The 23,170-nt window shown below is 38.2% G+C and overlaps 1 protein-coding gene and 1 long non-coding RNA gene across 3 annotated transcripts in view; one reads left to right on the forward strand and one right to left on the reverse strand.

Annotated features, from left to right (window-relative positions):
• LOC145511171 (uncharacterized) overlaps window positions 1–10,207 on the reverse strand; it is an 89,624-nt gene extending 79,417 nt beyond the window's left edge. For both annotated transcript variants that reach the window (XR_014057586.1, XM_081503982.1), the window contains exons 1-2: window positions 9,959–10,207; window positions 8,884–9,100 (exon numbers count right to left, since the gene is read on the reverse strand). Coding sequence is in view for 1 of the 2 variants with exons in the window: in XM_081503982.1 (XP_081360108.1) it covers window positions 8,884–8,895 (12 nt within the window). In the remaining variant the exon portion in view is untranslated. The remainder of the gene's footprint in view (window positions 1–8,883; window positions 9,101–9,958) is intronic.
• LOC145511176 (uncharacterized) overlaps window positions 10,070–23,170 on the forward strand; it is a 73,781-nt gene continuing 60,680 nt past the window's right edge. Inside the window, exon 1 of the long non-coding RNA XR_014057591.1 lies at window positions 10,070–10,315. This is a non-coding gene — a long non-coding RNA (uncharacterized LOC145511176). The remainder of the gene's footprint in view (window positions 10,316–23,170) is intronic.

A 23,170-nucleotide genomic window follows, 5' to 3' on the forward strand; every position in this document is an offset into this window, starting at 1 on the left:
ATGCTACTGTGTTGTGAAAGGAGTTTAGATTTTATTCTGTGATAATGGGAAACTATTGAAGAAATCTACCATGAGAAAAATTTCATGTTATAATCTTAACTCTTGTTTCTGTGTAGTGAATATTTTGGAGATAGAGAGAGCCTAGAGGTGAGGGCATTTGAGAAGTTTTTATATGAGCCCAGACAAACATTAGCATCTTCACTGAAAGTGAAAAGTGAAAGTGAAAGTCACTCAGTCGTGTCCGACTCTTTGCGACTCCATGGACTATACAGTCTATGGAATTCTCCAGGCCAGAATACTGGAATGGGTAGCCTTTCCCTCCTCTAGGGGATCTTCCCAACCCAGGGATCAAACCCAGGTCTCCCACATTGCAGGCAGATTCTTTACCAGCTGAGCCACAAGGGAAGCCCGAGGGAGTGAAATTGGAAGGAAAAATAAGATAATAAAATACTGTATTTTATGAGAAAGATGGTAAAAGCAATAAGACATACAAATTGACTGAATATGGAAGATGTTGCGTAGAACCAATTCTGTAAAAGTTATCTCAGATAGATTTTTCAGGAAGATCTCATTAATTCATTAAAATTGAAGGAAAAGGTCAAGATGGTTTCTCAAATCAGAATTATAGAATACTTGTCTATAAAAGAGATTTTAATGCATTTTCATACAGAAGACTTACCAGTCACACTTTGGTGGTATTAGAAACAGAATAAAGGGAATTTTTACAGAAACAAAGATTCAAGGGAAATTTTTCTCTACCAGACAATATTATTTCTAAATTTAAGATGTTATATAAGTTGGTAAGGGCTGGGCTGCTAAAACAAAGCACCATACATAAGGTGGTTTGAACAACAAAAATGTATTTTCTTACTAATTTAGAGATCAGCCTGTTAGTAGTGTTGATTTCCTCTGAGACTTCTCTCTTTGGCTTATATATGACCACGTTCTCCCTGTACCTTTACCCAATCTTTTCTGTGTGTGTGTGTGTTTGTCCTAATCTCTTGTTCTTTTATTTTTTTATTTTTTTTTTCTCTTGTTCTTTTAAGGACCACAGTTATATTAAAGTAGGGCCCCTTGCCTCATTTGACCTTAATTATGTCTCTGAGTCCCTTGGTTGTCTCTGTGGTTGTCTTCAACTACAACCACATTCTGAGGTACTGAGAGTTAGGGTTTCAATATACGAATTTCAAGGGATAAAACTGAGCCCATAACAGATATGATGGCAACGGTCTCAAATGGTCTTTTCATTCTTATACAAATGAGAATGAATGTCATATGAAGATTACATAAATTAAGAAAATTTTTAGCAAAATATTTTTTGCAATTAAAACTCCTAAGTTCATTTTCATTCCCAGTTATCAAATGAGAGCATATCTTCTCAATACTAATGTGGTTTATTTATTTATAAGAAAACCCTAATAAAAACAAAAAAAAAGAAATTGTGAAGGCATTTCACTACATTTCAACATTGTTTATCAAAACTGGTCAAGTTAACTGTGTACTCTACATTTATTTGTCAGAGAAACTGGATTATTATCTGTTCAGCAATGGGAAGCCAATTGGAAAACTTTTTGTAGTTTTTGTTCAGATGGATTCACATCCAAAATTTTTAAGAAACTGAGACTTTAAAAATCAAGATTTATAAAGGCTGAAAATGATCACTAGTCAGAGACTGTGGCTATATTATGCAAAACAGCTAAAATTCACTCACACTAAATGAAACTTCCATTTGGACTTTAAGATCGAGAAGGGCTGATATCAAGTACTATGCTTTAATAGATTTGGGGAGTCCTATTTAACCATTTTCTTTTTTAAAAATTAATTTATTTCTTTTAATTGGAGGCTAATTACTTTACAATATTGTAGTGGTTTCTGCCATACATTGACATGAATCAGCCATGGCTGTACTTCTATGCTGAAGCACAACATACCATACAGTAGAAAATTACAGCTTCCTAAAAAGCCTTCTGAGAGATTTTTTTAAAACAAAACCATCTCTATGGATACTTACACAAAATAGATGATAAGACATTCCAAGCAGAGAGCGTGATCTAATAATGCTTATCACAACACCATGCAAACCAAGAATTTCAAGTCCTATTCCTACCTTCTCCATTTCCTCTCCGCAATCTGCAATTTAACTGCTTTTTAGTTTAGTTCTCCCTTTGTAAGAAAACTGTGCAAAAGAATAGCTATTTGTTTCACATTTTGCTAGCAGTGGGTCAGGGGGAGGAAGGGAATGAGTATAGCATACAAGCCAGTGAGAATTCTGAGATTCTTGGAAGCGTATCTCATTGTAAAATATTATTATAGTCCTGAAAGTCAGAAATTACCCGGTTGCCAGACCATCACCACAACAGCAGACAATAACAACAAAAAGACCTAGATAGGATATATGGGGCCAGAAAGTAATATTTATTGTATTCCTACTCTGAGTTACGTGGCGTGTTACACTATTTGTATGCTCTACAAATAGAATTTGTAAATTAAAAAAATAATTTTATTTTAGTCTTAAAAAAAGATTAGGAGACTAAGGCTGTGAGGGAGGTTAAATGATTTTCCCAGCTTACTCTGACCAGCCAACAACGGAATTAGTATTTTAAAATAAGTGTGACACCCAAATCATGCACACATTCCCACAACATGCCATAGAGGCCAGGATGGTCATTACTGCTGTACAAATGTGGTCAGAACAATCCAGAGAGCCATGGAAGTCATATTTTTCTGGATTAAACAACTCAATCTACAAACCACTTATAACCTTAAAATAACTTTATTATAACTTTAATGTATGGTGGAAAATAGATTTCAAAAGAAAAGAAAAAGGAGAAGAACAAGGACCCAAAACTAGTTCCAGCAAAGAGGGCAAGTGAGCAATTAAAAATAAACCTTTCATGATTTGCTCCTTCAGGGAAGTAATACTTTTCAATCCTGCTTAACCCAAAGTAATCTGAGTTATTTGAAGTATTATAACCACTGGTGACAAATAAGAGTTTATTATGTCCTTTCACAAGCAAAGATTTCATAGAAACAGGAAGTGCATATGAAAAGGAACCAGGTTATCCATGTTACAATATGTGACTTTCAGTTATAACTGAAGGGGGTCACCTTCTGTACGTCATGAGTGTTGAACGTTCCACCCTCCACAATCCAGACTAGGAAGCGTTTTCTCCATTCTGGCTGGGAAACCAGGATATTTTCAGTCCTTGTGGGCACCCAAACACAAGTGAAGTCATAAAGCCAGAGAGAAATTTGCACACCATTCAGGCCAATACTTTACACATGAGAGCCATTCTTTAGACACACCTGTGATTAATAGCAGAATCCCAGATAAGAAAGCTCAAGATTTCAGAAATTCAACTAATCCTCCCAAATAAATGCATAGTTTCATTTGCAAAGTAGGGCATCATTACCTAAAGATAACAGCATCTGCAGAAATACTTACTTAGCAACTAAATCACAAGGTCTTCCTTAGAGCTTCCTTTAGGCTAGAAATAGTCCCTGCTTAGCCAGCTGGCCTGAAAAGCTAGCAACAAACATAAAAACCAAAAGAACTGCAGAGCTCATTCTATCTCCACAACTACTTATAAGAGTATTTGTAGTACTGTTTTGAGACTGAGGATCATAAAACTAATGGAAGGAAGAAACGCCTGGATTTTCTTCCTTTGTGGCATCTTTTTACACCTGTAAATACCTACCTTGCTAGTTAACCTAATGGTATTAAATAAAATAATTTTTTATTCAATTGTTTCTTAATTTTAAGGCTGGCATTATTTGTAAAGACCATGACACCCGTGACTTATTCCGAGGCCTCACCTCTGCCATCCAATGAGCCTGGAGAAGACAACAGACACTGCAGTGTGTCAGTACCACCCATAACTCATGCACCCATGGGAGCAGGAATTGTCCTGATTTCCAGGTGGCCTCAGGGGTCTTAAAAGAGGATACCTTCACTGTCTTGGTGCTAAAAACACATTTTTACAAGTTTCTATTGCTGTTATAATTTTGTCGTGTTATTTTCCTAATTTATTTGCCAAGGAACCGAATACTTTCATATTAATGCTATCCTGATTATAAGGCAAAAAATAAACTTAAGTCATATTTATTCCTATAATAACAAGCAGTATTTTAGGTTTGCATATGGCCCATCAAAGGAGATAATAATTCTGCAACAAATTATCGTAAAAAAAAAAAATGCTACTTCCCATTTACTTTGACCAAGTAGAGGCAGAAAGACACATCTAACAAATCTTGATTGAATCACTTATGTCATAATATTTTCATGAAGCACTAATTATATTATATTGTCATAGATGCTGAATATATAGGAAGATCTATGAAATAAAACCCCCGCTTCCACGGAGTCTTGTCTGATTAAAGTTAATCAGTTCAGTTCAGTCACTCAGTCGTGTCCGACTCTTTGCGACCCCATGAATTGCAGCACACCAGGCCTCCCTGTCCATCACCAACTCCCGGAGCTTACCCAAACCCACGTCCATCGAGTCAGTGATGCAAACCAACCAACTCATCCTCTGTCGTCCCCTTCTCCTCCTGCCCCCAATCCTTCTCAGCATTAAGGTCTTTTCCAATGAGTCAACTCTTCGCATGAGGTGGCCAAAGTATTGGAGTTTCAGCTTCAACATCAGTCCTTCCAATGAACACCCAGGACTGATCTCCTTTAGCATGGACTGGTTGGATCTCCTTGCAGTCCAAGGGACTCTCAAGAGTCTCCTCCAATACCACAGTTCAAAAACATCAATTCTTCGCTGCTCAGCTTTCTTTATAGCTCAACTCTCACATCCATACATGACCACTGGAAAAACCATAGCCTTGCCTAGATGGACCTTTGTTGGCAAAGTAATGTCTCTGCTTTTAAATATGCTATCTAGGTTGGCCATAACCTTCCTTCCAAGGAGTAAGTGTCTTTTAATTTCATAGCTGCAATCACCATCAGCAGTGATTTTGTTCTTTTTTTTTTTTTTTCCTTGTTTCATTGCACTTTGCTTTATTGTTTCAAAGATACTGTGGCATAGAGCAGTGATTTTGGAGCTCAAAAAAATAAAGTCTGACACTGTTTCCACTGTTTCCCCATCTATTTCCCATGAAGTGATGGGACCAGATGCCATGATCTTAGTTTTCTGAACATTGAGCTTTAAGCCAACTTTTTCACTCTCCTCTTTCACTTTCATCAAGAGGCTCGACACATAATTAAAATGCAGGACACGTCAGTATAGAAAAAGTGCACTGCGCGTCAAACAACTTGTTGTTCAGTTGCTAAGTTGTGCTTGACTTTTTGCAACCCCATGAAACACTGCAGTCCTTCACTATCTCCCAGAGACTGCTCAAAACTCATGTCCATAGAGTTAGTGATGCCATGCAGCCATCTCATCCTGTCATCCCCTTCTCCTCCTGCCCACAATCTTTCCCAGCAGCAGGGTCTTTTCCAAAGAGTCAGCTCTTTGCATCAGGTGGGGAAAGTATTGGAGTTTCAGCTTCAGCATCAGTCCTTCCAATGAATATTCAGGGTTGATTTCCTTTAGGACTGACTGGCTTGATCTCCTTATATCTAAGGGACAACTTAGCATTAGGAATTATATGAGAAAGAATCCTCTGCTCAGAGCAAGAATCTACAAACTACAGCCCATAGACCAAAGTCACCTGCCACCTGTTTTTATATGGCTCATAAGCTAAGACTGCTTTCTGTATTTTTAAATGATGGAACAAAATTCAAAGGAAGAACAATGTATCATGACAGCTGAAAATTTCCGTGTCCACAGTTCTGTTGGAACACAGTTACACTCATTCCTTGACATTTTGTCTATTTCTGCTTTCATGATACAGCAGCAGAGTTGAATGGTTGCTACAGAGATTGTATGGCCCAGAAAGCCTGGAATATTTATTAATACTATCTGGCACTTAACAGAAAAAAATAATTGTCAATCCCTGGCCTGGAGGATCAAGGAAAGCTTTGTGAATGACCTGTGTTATAAATCAGATCTTGAAGAACAAAGTAGAATTGGTACTGGTAGAATGTTTTGGGGGGGTGATTTTTCAAGGAAAAGATGGGCTAAACAGCATGAAGACAACTCATGGCTTTTTCAGAAGGCAGTGATTAAATACATGGGCTGCCGGGTAGAGAGCTTACGAAGAAGATTAATAGGAAATTCATTAAAAAGACATGGCAGGCGGGCTTGAGGGTGAGGGGAAAAGAAGTGCTTCTCCCCACTTCTTCCCTTCAACCACTGTCCATTTTCCTGTAGAAAATAAATAACAGTGAAGGTGTTTTAAAACCAAGCAGTAACATAGTCAAAGGAAAGTTTTTCAAATGATTGATTTGGTAACAATGTGTAGGATGACTAGGGGGTTGGTGGAAAGAGGAGGCGAAAAAGAGAAGGGAGACTGAAAACAAAGATTTAGGTAGGATGCCCTTAAACAGTTCCGTCAGTAAAGAGGGAAGACAGAGAACTGAGTGCTTTCTCTTTGATACCTCAGAGATCTGCATAAAGGGCACAATATATACTGCTCGGATAAATGCACAAATGGATTAAAGAAAAGAAGGACAGAGAGGTAGAGAGGGAGGAAAAAAACTTTGATTTTGTCAGTTGATTGAGTGAAGTAAAGAATAAACACATGAACCAAATTAAGAGTTAACCCTTAGCCATGTAGAGTTTTAGGCAACAAAGAGGCATTCACAATAAAATATCCAGCAGCAGTGGGAAACATGAGATGTTGCTCTGGAGCATGATCAGGATGGAGATACAGATCAGCAGCAATCCAGCTCCTCCCTCAGAGTCTAACAGTTCCTACAAACTTCTCATGAATAATTAGGAGGAGCTTATTATGTGTGTATTTATTTTAGATACGCAACTCCCTAAACCTTCCAGAGAAAGTGGTAAAGACAGGACCTTGCACTGTGTCTAGCAGTTTACAAGGTGTGTCGAAGGTGACTGTATTAACAACAATCATTGGCCTCAGAGATTCCACACCCATGTCATTACTTCCATCAATAGCAAAGAGAAACAGAGAGAGAGAGAGATGGAGGTATCAAGACACCACTCTGTTATTTGCAAGAAGATACTTGCTTCTGGAAAATTATGATTCAGACTAGATGAACAGTGGAAAATACCAGCTTAATTTTTTTCTCTCACCCAGATATCTTTTAAATAGATCTGGGAAATAGGTTTATAAAAGTGTGCTTATAAATGGTCTGTATTTATTTGCAAAGCTGCCCTGGAACCCTTTCCTGATCGTGCCCATTTCTAGCAATTATCATTTTAAACTATGTTTTAAAAATCAAGTGACTTCAGGAACACAGAAAAGGGCACATAACAATTTCACAGTGTGACACACTTTCTATGAGCTGCAGTAATGCCAGAGGATTGCAATAAATAAAGTGGCTTTTACTTAGCTGATTTATTCAAAGATATCCACATAGAACACCTACAAAAATCATAGGCAGTTTCCCATTTCCTGATGAACATTGACCTTTCTTGAAATACATGCTTGGTCATGCAATCTGGAGAAGTATCTGTCTGCATTTTATAAGCATCATTATCAGAACAATGGAATCCAGGGAATGAAAAATATCTCCACTAGGGATTTAGGTTCATTAAGAACTCAGAAAACACAGTATCTGCACCTGCTACAAGATAATATTGGGCTTGCAAAGCAAAACAAGAATTTTAACACAAAGCTTAAATATATTTATACTATTGATTGTTGTGATATTTACTGAACTAGGCCATGAAAAAAACTAAAACCCAGATGACTTCTTATAAAGTGACCCAAAGTCCAGAATTTCAAGACCCTATTAGATACAAAGAATTTAGATTTGTGCCATCAAGCAAGAGAAAAGATACTAAAGATCAGATTACAAAGGAAGGAAGGGAGGAACAGGTCCTGCCAGTTCTGGCAATTCATTCTGCCCACATACACATCTTACACTATGTTTTCTATTTTTAATTGAGGTACAAAATGCCTCAGATTGTACTTTCTGGCAGTCTGTCCTTGTTAGGAATAACATTGAGAACCTAAAGAATGGCAATGAAAACCTAAAATGTTTTTCGAGGTCTTTATCTACAGCATATGCTTACCCGTGACATTGTCCATGTAGTCCCTCAATAATAACATCACCCTTTGCACCCCGATCACATAACTGAGGGCCTTCCTGTCAGCTTTATGGCTGTGACAGTGAAATGTATGGGAGCCTATCGAAGCTCATAGCAGTTCAGGATAGGAGCTAACTAGTATGCCTCTTCCTGCTTTAGTGCTCTCATCGCTGCCAATAATAATACCCTGACTTTAAAAAGTACATGTCCTCCAAAGAGCACAGATTATTCTCATATCTATTACTTTATTCATCCTCACTACTTTCCTTCAGATGGCGATAGTGGTAAGGAACCCGCCTTCCAGTGCAGGAGACATAAGGGACACAGGTTCAATCCCTGGATCACAAAGATCCCCTGAGTGGGGCATGGCAACCCACTCCAGTATTTTTGCCTGAAGAATCCCATGGACAGAGGAACCTGGCAGGCTACAGTCCATGGGGTCGCAAAGAGTTGGACACGACTGAGGCGACTTAGCACACACTTTCCTATAAACAAAGGAAAATAAAGATTTGTTGATTGCCCCTGTGGAAGAACTGAGAGACAGTAAGTTAACAGATAACTAAAAAAAATGATGCCAGAATAGGCATGATCCTTTAACCTAGATTTCTAATTCAAAACTCTCATCTTTTATATGCTAACTTATAATTAACGCAAAACTTAGCTCCAATGGGTGGTAGTTATTTCTTGGTTATAGGTTCCCCATCCCATATCAGAAGTAGATTGTTCCTATGAAGCCTTTCATAAGCCAAAATTGTGTAAGTGAAGAAGAAATTACCTTAAGGTACATCTTGCTAACGGATGCACAAAATAAATGAAGATAAAGCACAGAGGCTCAAAGACACAGTTCAAAGTGAAGGCAGCTGGGATTTGAGATGCTAAATGTTGTTCCTGGGGAAGGAGCTTGGCAGGACCAGTCTTCATCGCTTTGGGTGTGCGCTCCCCATGCAATGGCCACAAAATGGACACTGAGCGCCATTTTCACCTTGCCTTTTCTGTAAAGGCAAAAATGGACATTAATGTAGGTTTGCATAAAAGTAAAGTGGTATAATACAAACTTTTGAAAAGCAGGGGTAGCTGTATTTGGGAAAAGCCTAGAGAATTAAAGGTAATTCTTGATTGCAAATTTGAACATAAATAATCTTTGTTGAGCTATCACAAGCCAAATGTTTCCAACATTGTCATTCTAAACTCAGATTTTCTAGTGTAAGAAATAATATTTGGCTGTGAAAGGATTGAGTATTTACGTCTAGGTGTTCTTCTATGTCTAGTGGCTTTCAGTTTTTTTCCAATTTTTGTGACTGAGTCAACTTTGAAAAAGTTAAAGGAGATCCCAGATTTTCTTAAACCCTGAGCAAGTTCTTCAGAGCAAGCGTGAGAGATAGAGTCATATGAATTGTTAATGTGCGATTTCACAGGTCAAAAAACACTGTTTAGGCATGATAAGCTGTCTACAGACAGACACCAAGGCATCAAAATGGAAACAAAAAAGCAGACAAGAGGTGCTGCTCAGAAAAGAGAAAGGAGACTGGTGGGTCCTTGCAGCAAGCATGGGAGTAGAGTGTCAGAGGTTTATGATGTGATTATGAAGTGAACAGGACACACTGCCTATGGGAATAGGCAAAATAAAAAAGGCGTGTTTAAAAAGAAAAAACTGGGACCAATGGGTTTCAGATCCAAAGAGATCCTATATGAGAAGTCTCTGACGAACACTAATTTTGTTTCTGATTCCTATGATAGGCATTGTGCTGAGCACTTTCCATACATCACTTCATTTGATTCTTACTACTCTCAATGTAGGAGTTGCTCTGTGTGGTTTAGAGATGAGAAATTGGGTTGAGATGTCACCTTACCTGCCATGGGTCCCACAGCTGTTAATGGGTAGAGTCAGAAAGTGAAAAGTGAAAGTGAAAGTCGCTCAGTCATGTCTGACTCTTTGTGACCCCATAGACTCTACTGTCCATGGAATTCTCCAGGCCAGAATACTGGAGTGGGTAGCCTTTCCCTTCTCCAGGGGAATCTTCCCAACCCAGGGATTGAACCCAGCGTAGAGTCAGAATAAGACTCCAAGGTTTGCTCTGAACCACGGTGCCGCGCTGACTGATTTTGAAGCAATCCTGTGCTGTGCTCATTCGGTTCAGTTGTGTCCGTCTCTTTGTGACCCCATGGACTGTAGCCCTGAAGGCTCCTCTGTCTATGGGATTCTCCAGGTAAGACTACTGGAATGGGTTGCCATTTCCTCCTCCAGGGGGTCTTCCCAACCCAGGGATTGAATCCATGTCTCCTGCGAATAGTCTCCTGCATTGCAGGCAGATTCTTTACCACTGAGCCTCCTGTTGGGAGACTTTGAGGCAGTAGATTAAACCTATGAGGAAAGCTAACAAGCACTTATTCTCAGTTCCTCTGTGCTTCCCTTTTTCTCTTGAACTAAAACACTCCCCCATATACTATGGGAGGAGCGGGTCAGAGACACATTGACATATTATAACTATTACTCATGTCTCACAAGAACCTGAAGGATAACTCTGTCCATGTAATCGTGAGCAGAGGCATAATTAAGAATTTCGAGTACCTGAGTGAGTGCCAAGATTTATACTCCACCTCAACTCACCTTTCTTTATTCCAGTTATAGAATCAAATATCATCTTTACATATATACCAAAGCCCAGTAAGTCACAAGCATTTATGGATAACCGTCATGTGCAAATCTATACAGTAGAAACTGGGGCCAGTACCGCACCCTGTCTGGTGGTGTCCCTGCAGGATTCAACTGTCCTTACCCTAGTTTTATTTTATTTTTTTATTATTATTTGCTTATTTTATTTTATTTTTGTTCTTTAATTAGTTTATTTATCTATTTTTTAACTGTACAATATTGTATTTGTTTTGCCATACATTGACATGAATCCACCATGGGTGTACATTTGTTCCCCTTCCAGAACCCCCCTCCGACCTCCCTCCCCATCCCATCCCTCCTGGTCATCCCGATGCACCAGCCCCAAGTACCCTGTATCATGCATTGAATCTGGACTGGACTTACCCTAGTTTTAGATCATTTTGCCATCAGTGGAGAGATATGGTCTGTTCACATCAGTCCCCAACCAGCCAACAGACGAACTAACTGCTGTCAAAACCTAACTCCATCAGTCAAGTCTTCAACAATCTCTAAATTGTTAAGCACAGCATTCAAAGCCACTCACAGCCTTCTTTCCTTCCCCTGCCTTCACTCCCAATCTTCTCTTCTCACACCTCACTCTCACATCATCCACATGGAATTACTTTCTGGTACATGAATACATCATATTCTTTCATGGTTCTGGGTCATTGAAAATCCTGTTCTTTTATCCCTGGGTGCTTTTATCTCTCAGAATCAGTAGGTAACTTCTTTTAGCATGTTTTTGAGGTCTAGCTCAAAAGTTGGCTTCTGTAGAAACCCTTGTCTGTTTTCTACACTGCCTTCTCCCTCTGTGTTCTTGTGGAAGTGTACAATGCTTCTATTCTAGCACACATAGAATTTCTTCACATGACTGTCTCCCCACCTAATCTGTGATTTCCAGGACCTAGAGCACAGCCCAACAATGTAGTAAATAATAGATGGTGACTGGATGGTCTGTGAGTCAATGAAGAAATAAAACTATGACTCTACACTTTTCCTCAAATATCTCACAGTTTCGAGATTTGTAAGTTTATGCATGTACTTTGGCATTACTGACATAGTTATTCTCCCTGAATTCAAATGAAAGCTGTAGAGGTTGATTTTTTTACCCAAGAGAAAAAAAAATTCTATTTGAGATTAGTGGGACTGTAGAATTGGCAAGCTCAAAGGACGCAGCTCAGGAACCACAAACATGTGGAGGAATAGGAAGGAAGTGAGTAAGAAGGGCAGCACACTACCCGGGCAGCTGTTATCATCACAGATACCAACAATAGCACGGTCTACATGAAGTTGCTTCATGCTCGATTCTTTGGCTGATTTTCCTCTCTGCTGACAGAACTTGGCTTCTTGGCCCTTGACAGTAGCAGGACCTCCTCTTCTGAGTCATTTGTTGCAGGCTGTCTCTGGCATCATTCCTCTACTGAGAATGTATTTCCTCTTCCTATTCATCAACGTTGTTTTCTTGATAAATTCTGCAGCGATTGTCATTACGTTGTGGAAGTACCCTTTGCCCTTAGAAATTTCATAGTGTGGCTAATGAGCATTTTTGTCTAAAATGTTTTCATCTTACAGTCTCTGATTTATTCTCAAAGCATTATCTTAAATGTAAGAAATGAGACTAAAGGGGTAAAAAAATACTTTTAAGAGCACAGACATTTGAAATATTACCTGTTCATGTTAACTGAATTTATAGTCACAACAAAGACTTTAACACTGTAAGGGAACAGAATTTACTGGGGAAAATTGAATAATGGAAACATTTTATCAAGGGCATGTCAATAATCCATTCAACCAGCATATGCCTAACACTCTGCTATATACAGGTAACAACGTCAATAAACAGAAATTTCCTAAATTCTAGTGTTTCATAATCTACAGGAAAGGTTCTAATTATAATGCAAAGTGAGAAGAAGAAGAATAGAGCTTATCCATGTAATGGATATAAATCTCATCTTACAAACTCACATGCACAAGAATTACATTTATTATTTTCTATAATTATACTTGATTTTTTTAACACCAAACCCCCATCTTCCAGGCCAGCAGAAAATTTGATCTTGATAATTCTTAATACTTTATCCTGTATCCTCTTACCTGCTTCTTTGGAATGGGAAGGAAAAGGAGGTCTTGCCCCTTGGCTATGGAACTCCTCAGCTCAGGGGCCTTTGACCACCTGTGTGTCTTGCAGGACAAACAAGAAGCTTTTACATGGCTTTCTCTGCTCCCAGCTCCCCAGGCAGCCAGCCTCAAGGGCCTCACTGGAAAGAGGCAGAATCATGCATTGCTTCATAAGACTGACTTTGGCGTCACTTGAACCCACATCCTGGGCATGCCCTGTGTGACCTCAAGCAGAATGTTTTCAATTTCCTAAACTTCAGATTTTCATCTGTAGAGTATATATATATATATATATATACACATACATACATACATACTATATATGTACATATATATAGTTATGACCAACCTAGACAGCATATTAAAAAGCAGAGACATTACTTTGCCAACAAAGGTCCGTCTAGTCAAGGCTATCGTTTTTCCAGTGGTCATGTATGGATGTGAGAGTTGGACTATAAAGAAAGCTGAGCTCAGAAGAATCAATGCTTTTGAACTGTGGTGTTGGAGAAGACTCTTGAGAGTCCCTTGGACTACAAGGAGATCCAACCAGTCCATCCTAAAGGAGATCAGTCCTGGGTGTTCTTTGGAAGGACTGATGTTGAAGCCAAAACTCCAATACTTTGGCCGCCTGATGCAAAGAGCTGACTCATTGGAAAGACCCTGATGCTGGGAAAATTGAAGGCAGAAGGAGAAGGGAACGACAGAGGATGAGATGGTTGGATGGCATTGCTGACTTGATGGACATGGGTTTGGGTGGACTCTGGGAGTTGGTGATGGACAGGAAGGCCTGGCGTGCTGCAGTTCATGGGGTCGCAAAGAGTCAGACATGACTGAGAGACTGAACTGAACTGATAATATATATTTATATAAGTATATAAATATATATTTATATTTATAATATATTATATATATTTATATAAAATCTACCTCACAGAGTTGCTATAAGGGCAAAATGAGGTAATTTAATATAAAATGTTAGGAACAATACCTGATATCTTATAAGAATTCAGTAACAGTTAATTGCTCTCCTTTTCATTATCATCGCTTCTGTTATGATTACCGACTCCATCATGCTCCGGATACCAGCAGAAGGAGTACACGAGTCCTCTCTGCTCCTGGGATGCACAGATCACTTCTCTTCCTCCCCTTCCCAGGCCAGGGAGAAAGGTCCCATGCTCTCCCACTCTTCTCCTAGATTCAGCACCTCCAGTTACACACCATTCTATCTTGGTATTTTTCCTACTGTCACCTATCAAAATGTCCTCAGTAGATTACGTAGTTGTTTTGGAGGGAAGAGGAGGGGTTCTTTTCCCCAAACTTCCCCGGTCAGGGAATAGAAAGGAGGAAAAAGGGGGAAAGATCGCTAAGTTTGTATAATTTTTACAAATTAAACGCATTTGTATGTAAAAATAAAACGTAGTTGCTCTGATGCAAAGTGGTATAGAGACGTTAAAAGGCAAGAAATTAATTCCCCCTGGGAAAAGCAGAGAAAGGCATAGGTGATCCAAACTGCACCCTGAAAGATGACTGCATGTTCATTGCAGCAAAGATTTCCCCCACTCTTCTGTAAGCTCTATGAGGGGAAGGGACAAATTCTATTTTGTTCTCCAGTGTATCTCTAATATAGCTAGGTGCCTGGCATGTCATAGGCATTTAATAAATACAGGGTAAATAAAATAAATTTCTGAAAGAAGAAATAGCCTGCACAAAACCATGAGCCTAAAAATAGTTTCTATATCCAGAGAAGTTACAGGTAGATGAAAGATAGCTCTAGAGGGTAGAGAAGCAGCAAATAATAGACATAAAATGTTCTATAAAAGTAACCAGGATGGATTTATTGATCTTAGTAAAAAGTTTACATTTTTTTATATACTGGAAAGATCGATTTAAGTAGAGAAACAATCACATGGTTATAAATAATGAGGATATGAAGCCCGGTTTGACACAGAGTCATTAGAGAACTAGAGTCTGTAGTGGTCCAGAAAAGGACATTGAATTATTTTCTCCTCTATAACAGAATTATGCACCCACACCTTTGCCACAGCTTTGTGGAGGAGAAGGCTAAGTGAACTTCTACTTGACGTTGGACTTAGCCGTGTCTTCCTTTGACTGATGTTTCTCAGGCAGAAACTTGGAATGTACTTATGCACTCGAGGTAGCCCTTTGAGCTCTGGAATCTGCCGGAACTGAACTCTGGCCTAGGCTCCAGAATGAGATGCAGGGAGCAGTTATGAACTCACCTTGCAGCCTGCAGCTCAGAGCAGACTCACCCAGCTGAAACCTGTGAGTATAAAAACTTGTTCTAAGGTAGCCATTCAATTTGAGACAGTTTCTTACAGAATATTCTAGATTCTAAAAACCTGAGATTTTTTTAAATTTGGTGGCCTCCTCCTCACATTGCTGCCTCTGCTGTTAATAATCCCTACAAGACCCCAAAAGTGCTAAGGTTATGAGCAGCTTATAGACTCTTAGCTCTCCAACCAGGATTGAACTCGGGCCTTCGGCAGTGAGAGAGTGGAGCTCTTACCCCTGGGCCACCAGGAAATTCCCTTTTTTAAAAAATTGGAGTATAGTTGATTTACAACGTTGTGTACTTTCTCTTGTACAGAAAAGTGACTCAGTTATACATATACATATACACATACCCAGTCTTTTTAGACTCTCTTCTCATATAAGTCATTATATAGTATTGAGTAGATAGAGTTCCCTGTGCTATACAGTAGGTTCTTCTTACTTATCTTTTTTATATAATAATACTGTGTATATGTCAATCCTAATCTTCCAGTTTATTCCTCCTCCCTTTTCCTCCTATAACCGTAAGATTGCTTTCAACATCTGTAATTCTATTTCTGTTTTATAAAGTCATTTGTACCATTTTTTAGACTCTACATATAAGCTATGTCATATGATATTTGCCCTTCTCTGTCTGACTTCTCTCACTATGACAGTCTCTAGGTCCATCCATGTTGCCATAATGTTATTTCATTCTTTTTATGGCTGAGTAGTATTCCATTGTGTATATGTACCAAATCCTTTATCCATTCCTCCGTCGATGGACATTAACATTGCTTTCATGTCCTGGCTATCGTGAATAGTGCTGCAGTGAATGTTAGGTTTGCATGTATCTTTTCAAACACATTATGGTTGTATCCAGATACATGCACAGGAGTGAGATTGCTAGATCATATGGTAGCTCTATTTTTAGTTTTTTAAGGAACTTCCATGCTGTTCTCTGTGGTGACTGTACCAATTTACTTCCCACCAACAATGTAAAAGGGTTCCCTTTTCTCTACACCCTCTCCAGTATTTCCTGTTTGTAGATTTTTTGATGATGGCCATTCTGATTGGTGTGAGGTGATACCTAACTGTAATCTTAGTTTGCATTTCTCTAATTGTGAGTAATGTTGAGCATCTTTTCTTGTGTTTTTTGGCTATCTATACGTCTTCTTTGGAGAAATGTGAATTTAGATCTTCTGCCCTTTTTTTGATTGGGTTGTTTTTCTTTTTCTTTTTTTATATTGAGCCATGTGAGCTGTTTATACATTTTGGAGATTAATCCCTTGTCAGTCACTTCATTTGTAGATGTTTTCTCCCATTCTGTGGGTTTTCTTTTTGTTTTGTTTATGGTTCCTTTTTTTCTTTTCGTTTTGTTTATGGTTCCTTTTGCTATTCAGAATCTTTTAAGTTTGATTAGGTCCCATTTGTTTGCTTTTGTTTTTATTTTCGTTACTCTAGGAAGTGGGCAAAAAAGATCTTGTTGAGATTTATGTCAGAGAGTGTTCTGCCTATATTTTCCTCTAGAATTTTTATAATATCCAGCCTTATATTTAGGTGTTCAACCCATTTTGAATTTATTTTTGTGTATAGTTTTATGGAGTGTTGTAATTCCATTTTTTTTACATTTAGTTGTCCAGTTTTCCTAGGATCACTAACTGAAGAGACTGTCTTTTCCCTACTATATAGTCTTGCCTCCTTTGTTCTGGATCGCTGACCATAGTGCGTGGGTTTATCTCTGGACTTTCTGTTCTGTCTCATTGATCTACAGTCCTACATTCTTAGGTGGAGTCCTTGAGGACGCCTGTTACTTTGTTTCAAAAAAAAAAAACAGAAAAATACCAGCCCATTGTTTGGAAGAAAAACCTGAACTCAGTGAAATAGCTATAATGCAAGTGCTTCAGAATGGAAAGTTAAGATTTAATCATGAAAATGGGGGAATTTTTAAGAAGAGTTTTCAGAAATTGTGTTTTTAGAAAACATTTCTTTTCACAAACTAGATTTGAGCCATATTATAAGTATTAATGAGTGCATATTCATATTTGAGCATTGTCTGTCTCATTCTCCGAGTATTTGAAATACAAAGCAAGGAGAAAGAGGATGGAAGGAAGGTCTTACAGGCCCAGTTCTTCCTCAACCTCATAGTAATACTACAGAGAGGAAATGGACTGAGTAAAGACAGTAGACACTCACCTGGATAACTGCATGTAAATGAAACATTACTCAAAGGAGAAAAATCTGTTAGGTTATGGTGTTTCAGGGTCTTTTGATGGCTCCTAAGGCAAGATCATAGCTTTGCAGATAGGTGTAGACTTTTCCCTGAAGATAGTAGGTCTCATTGTCAAATATCTTGAATGAGCTCCAATATGAGGCAAGAAATGAGGACTTAGGACCTCAGATTGAGGTGAATGACACCTTCACTTTGGGCTGAGGGACTTAGAAAAAGCTCTGAGAGATGGATATGCTGGGACATTCCTGGTGAGACATCAGTCAGCCTAAAGCTGGACCAATAAGAGATTCTGAAGTCCTGTCTACACTAAAAGTAACCACTTTTATAGCAATAGTAAATGATTGTCTTTACCATACTTTCTTTCCACCATGCCCAAACCTTTCATAAGCTCTAGTTAACATTTTAACCTGGTCTTGCTTGTGCTGTAGAGAGTTATCAGGGATCTATCTCATTTTTCAGATGGAGGAGAGTGAGGGTCAGGCTGTGTGAGGTTAAAATGGCAGCAGTGTCTATGGCCATACCCCCTTGAACATACCTGATTGCTAATCTCAGATAAGCAGGATCCCGCCTGGTTAGTACTTGGATAGGAGAATGACAGCAGTGATAGTTGTGGTTATTAAGGACAAAGTTGCTGAGCCTATATGTTTAGAAGTCTCAGGAGCAGAGCCATTGGCTGAGACAGCAGTGTAATTCTGAGCAGATGTGAGGCAGGACCTGGGAAAACTCTCAGAAGTCTTACTTCCAGTGACTAAAATGGTAGAGGTTCAAGCTATATGAATTGGGCAATAAAAGAAAGCACGATCTTATTTTCTAGTCACTTACTGTGACAATCTGGAACATTGAGTTGTAGCCATTACTCAATTGATCACTAAATACTTTTCCAATTTATAAAGGATTTTTTCCTTAAAATATAAAACTAATGCATTCCCATAAGAAAAATTAGCATACTCCAAAATGTAAATTCTCAAAGATACATATATTTTTCAATTAAAAAAATCACTATCTTTGTAAATAACAGTTGACTCATATGGCAGATAAGCACTGACATGGACACATGGGAAGAATGTAAATGGCTGGAAGCTTCATAGAGGCCATTAGTAAGAAGTTACCTAAAATAAGATATTTTTCCAATACCAAGAACATATTAATGAGAGAGAGAAAGTCATATTCTTGGCTTTTTAAAGATGCATTTGACTTCTCACTTTAAAGAGTACTGTCCTGAAATTAAAGCACTAAAGTTTGAAAAAAAGCGTGCTTTCAAAAAATTCAGAACATTATTTTTCAGTTAATTATTTATAACAGCTTAAAAGAGTTTGATTTCCATAGCCAAGTTAATTTAAGAACCAGATTGAGAAGAAAAAACAAAAAAACCAAGCTTTGTCTCCCTGCTCTAAAAAAGAAAATATGTCTGTTGCTTTTGAAAGAAGTTTAGGTTTTAACTGATAATATTTAATATTATTTACAATACTTAAATTTAGCAACTATTTTTAACAAAATGCTTGACATTTTACTTATTCACTTCTATCATTTATAAAATTGAAAACCTAACTAGACACATTTTTGTATCTGTGTTGTCTTTTTATTTTGCTTGAATTCTTAAATAAGTAAAGATTGGTTTCTGTGCAATGTATGTCAAGAGAAGGGTACCCCCTTCTATAAAGTCTTTGAGAGTAAAAGCATTCATTTGGCACTCAAACCATGGCACTTTTCTGTAGCTCCCCCCAGGGGTATACTATATACTCAGGACAAGCTTAAATATTTTTAATGAGAATGGTAGTATATAAAATATGCTAGTATATAAAATAAAATAAGAAAGCAATTTCCGTGGAGTGATTAATCTAATTTTCTGATATACATCCCTGTTCCTCAAAGAAAAGATAACACAGACATCATTAAAATCCATTGAATCTCTCAAAAGAGCTTTTAAATCATTCTCTAAGTAATCCAAGATCTCAACAGTTCAAAAATGGTACTCTCTTATGTGAAGTGGTGAATAGCAACACTTCTGCTTCTCAAAAAGAGGAGAAATAACTGTTTGTTTGAATTATAAGTACAGACTGGTTCCAATAGGAAAAGGAGTACGTCAAGGCTGTATATCGTCACCCTGCTTATTTAACTTATATGCAGAGTACATCATGAGAAACCCTGGGCTGGAGGAAGCACAAGCTGGAATCAAGATTGCTGGGAGAAATATCAATAACCTCAGATTCGCAGATGACGCCACCCTTATGGCAGAAAGCAAAGAAGAACTAAAGAGCCTTTTGATGAAAGTGAAAGAGGAGCATGAAAAAGTTGGCTTAAAATTCAACATTCAGAAAACTAAGATCATGGCATCCGGTCCTATCACTTCATGGCAAATAGATGGGGAAACAGTAAAAAACAGTGGCTGACTTTATTTTTCTGGGCTCCCAAATCACTGCAGATGGTGATTGCAGCCATGAAATTAAAAGACTCTTACTCCTTGGAAGGAAAGTTATGACCAACCTAGATAGCGTATTAAAAAGCAGAGACATTACTTTGCCAACAAAGGTCCGTCTAGTCAAGGCTATGGTTTTTCCAGTGGTCATGTATGGATGAGAGAGTTGGGCTATAAAGAAAGCTGAGCACTGAAGAATTGATGCTTTTGAACTGTGGTGTTGGAGAAGACTCTTGAGAGCACCTTGGACTACAAGGAGATCCAACCAGTCCATGCTAAAGGAGATCAGTCCTGGGTGTTCATTGGAAGGACTGATGTTGAAGCTGAAACTCCAATACTTTGGCCACCTGATGCAAAGAGCTGACTCATTTGAAAAGACCCTGATGCTGGGAAGGATTGAAGGCAGGAGGAGAAGGGGACGACAGAGGATGAGATGGTTGGATGGCATCACCGACTCAATGGAGATGGGTTTGGGTGGACTCAGGGAGCTGGTTATGGACAGGGAGGCCTGGCGTGCTGTGGTTCATGGGGTCGCAAAGAGTCGGACATGACTGAGCGACTGAACTGAACTGAACTGAAGATCTTAATATATTTTTCTTTTGAGAATGAGCATCACCTTCTTGCTTTCATTCACAATTAAAGTCCAGGGCTGCTCCTTATTAATATTTACTTGCTTATTTATTTATGGAACATATGAACACATGTCTGATTAGCACTGTTTAGTGCTGTACATATGCAGGGCTCTGTCAGCACTACAAACAACATGCCATGTGGGACGTAACTCCCCAAGAGGGTCAGCACTTCAATTTCTTCTGTCTCTTCTATCTAAAGGGGAAAGTGAGCAACCTATAGGCACTACTTAAAATAATAATTACTTTGAAAATCTATTATTTGGTCTTCAGAAACTGCATAGAAACTAAATATGCCTCCTAATATGGAATTTAAAAAAATGCTCCTTTATCACTTCTTAAAAATATATCTTTTCAAAGCACAATGGTATCCTAAATAGAAACAGCTGGGGAAGGAATAGCAACAAATGCCAGCCAAGAAAACTTTGATGCATAAAAATGAAGTGTCTTAAGACTAGAGACTTTTCTATTATTAATGAAATGGAGTTCCAGGAGAAAAGGCAAGGAGACCAGAGTAATAGCAAAGTCATGAATTAAATAGTGACTTAAAGGCAAGAGTTCCTAGTTTCCTGGCACATGACACCTCCCTATTAAAGTTTATTCAGTTGGGGAATGATGAAATGGTACTATTGCTTCAAAGAGATACATTCAAAATGTAGAAAAATGATTTCAATATCAAGATAATTAGGGTGCATGACATCAAGTATCTATTGCAGTTATTTTAACAGCTTGTACTGGTCATATGCCTTCCTTGGCTCACACATAAGGACTTTTCTGTGATGTATATCTTCCTTACACCAAAATGAAAATCAAACCTATAAACTTTATGTAGTTCATCTTGTCTGAACTTGCCACGCTAGAGATGAATTTTGCAAATGTGATAACATTATAAATATTAATACTGAAAGAGAATTGTCAGAATGTAGAAGCAGGACCAATGCACAGCCTCTGTGATACTCTTGGAACTACTCCCATAACAGTCACTTTGAAAAGCTCACAATGAAGATAAAGCAATTCTTCCTATTCCTCCATAACAGGAGTGGAAAGGGACTTACCCTTTAATGAAGTTCATTTTCATAGCCCATCAAGCTTCACTTAAGTATTTGGGAAAAATATGTCTTATTCATTTATGATTCTTCAGTGCCTATCATGACATCTATTATTTAATTAGTTCTCACAGAAGCTTATTGAAGAGAAGAATAAATGTAGTATGTAGATGTCTATTCTTTATTAGATATTATAAGGATAAACACAGTAGCCAAGAGTCAATGAGTAATCCACTAAGATTGTGACCAATGGCAACAAAGTACAATTTATTTTATTCCCTTGGAGTCTACATTTACAAATAAAGTGAGCACTACTCAAGGTACCATAGAATCAAGGAAAATAAAAGATTAGCAAATTATATCATTTTTGGGTCATTTAATAATACTCCTGAAAGTTTTAGACTATGTTTTGAAGAAGTTTGACTGGGTTTTGTAATTCAATTAAGATATGTAGAATAGAATTCTTTATTGAGGAGGGACAATATCACCTTTAGATAATAACAGAAAACAGGTTTTATTGGCAACTTGTAAAGAAACAAAAAGCAACTGGGAGTCCCACCCAGGACAGGTGTAGTTAATGTTGGGGTAAATTTTTAAAAAATTAATAACTCACTGTGACTCATCAATTGATCACCATATGAAAGCATATTTTCAGGGATATCCAAGTGCCTTCTCACTATTTTCACTGATGCTTCTGCCAAGGTGTCACTTCAGAGTTTGGCACTTTTATTCAGGTTATTGGATACCTTAAACATAAAACTCTTTTCCTGAATATGCAAAACCACATTTCCACCTCTACCTACCATCCCCACCTGTTCCAACACACATACACTTGAGGAAAGCAATAATAAGTATTGTTATTATAAAAATATTGACAAAAAACGGACTGCACATTTTAAAGTATAATGTGAAGAGGTTTTATTTGCAGAGAGATTATTCAAAAAGAAATGGATGAGCGTATATTGGAACCACAAAACATGATTGAGAACCCAGGGCTATCAGCTGCCAATCAGTCACCGACACAGACTCTGAGGAACGCTGGAAAGGAGAAGTTATTGGAGGCCAAAAGGAAGAGAGTGTATCACTACAGGCTGTCTTGATAGGACTGAAGACTTTCTGTGGGGGAACCTAGCCAGCCTGAGGGTAGAAGGTAGATCTATAGCAGAAAAAGGGAGTTAGCTGGCATGGCAACTTTGAAAGAAGCCTGAGTACAAGAGAAAAAGTCATTCATTTGCAAAAAAAAATGAATGCTTAGTAGACGGCTTTCATCTTCCCTTGGCAAATGGATTTGGCTATGTATTTGACAGTTCAGTTCAGTCGCTCAGTCGTGTCCGACTTTTTGCGACCCCATGAATTGCAGCACGCCAGGCCTCCCTGACAGATGACCCTGGAAATAACGGGATTCTGCTCTCAGGGGATTCTAACAAATATTCATTGATCAGCAACAACTATGTGTCAAGAATTATTCTAAGCACCGGGGATTACAGCATGAATAAGCCATGGACTCTGTCCTGCAAAATGTTATAGTCTGGAAAGAGAAGTAGGCCACAAACAGATCATTACAGCATAACATAAAAAGTGCCGTCAATGAAAGTATGAATTCCTTAAGGGCATAGGCTAAATTACATTCTCTTTTGTAAAACCAGCACCTACCCAAATGCCCAGCACATAGTGAGGGTGAATAAATGTTGACTGA

Source organism: Giraffa tippelskirchi, chromosome 6 (assembly GCF_054371585.1).
Source record: "Giraffa tippelskirchi isolate mGirTip1 chromosome 6, T2T-mGirTip1v1.2.pri, whole genome shotgun sequence".
NCBI classification, from domain to species: Eukaryota; Metazoa; Chordata; class Mammalia; order Artiodactyla; family Giraffidae; genus Giraffa; species Giraffa tippelskirchi.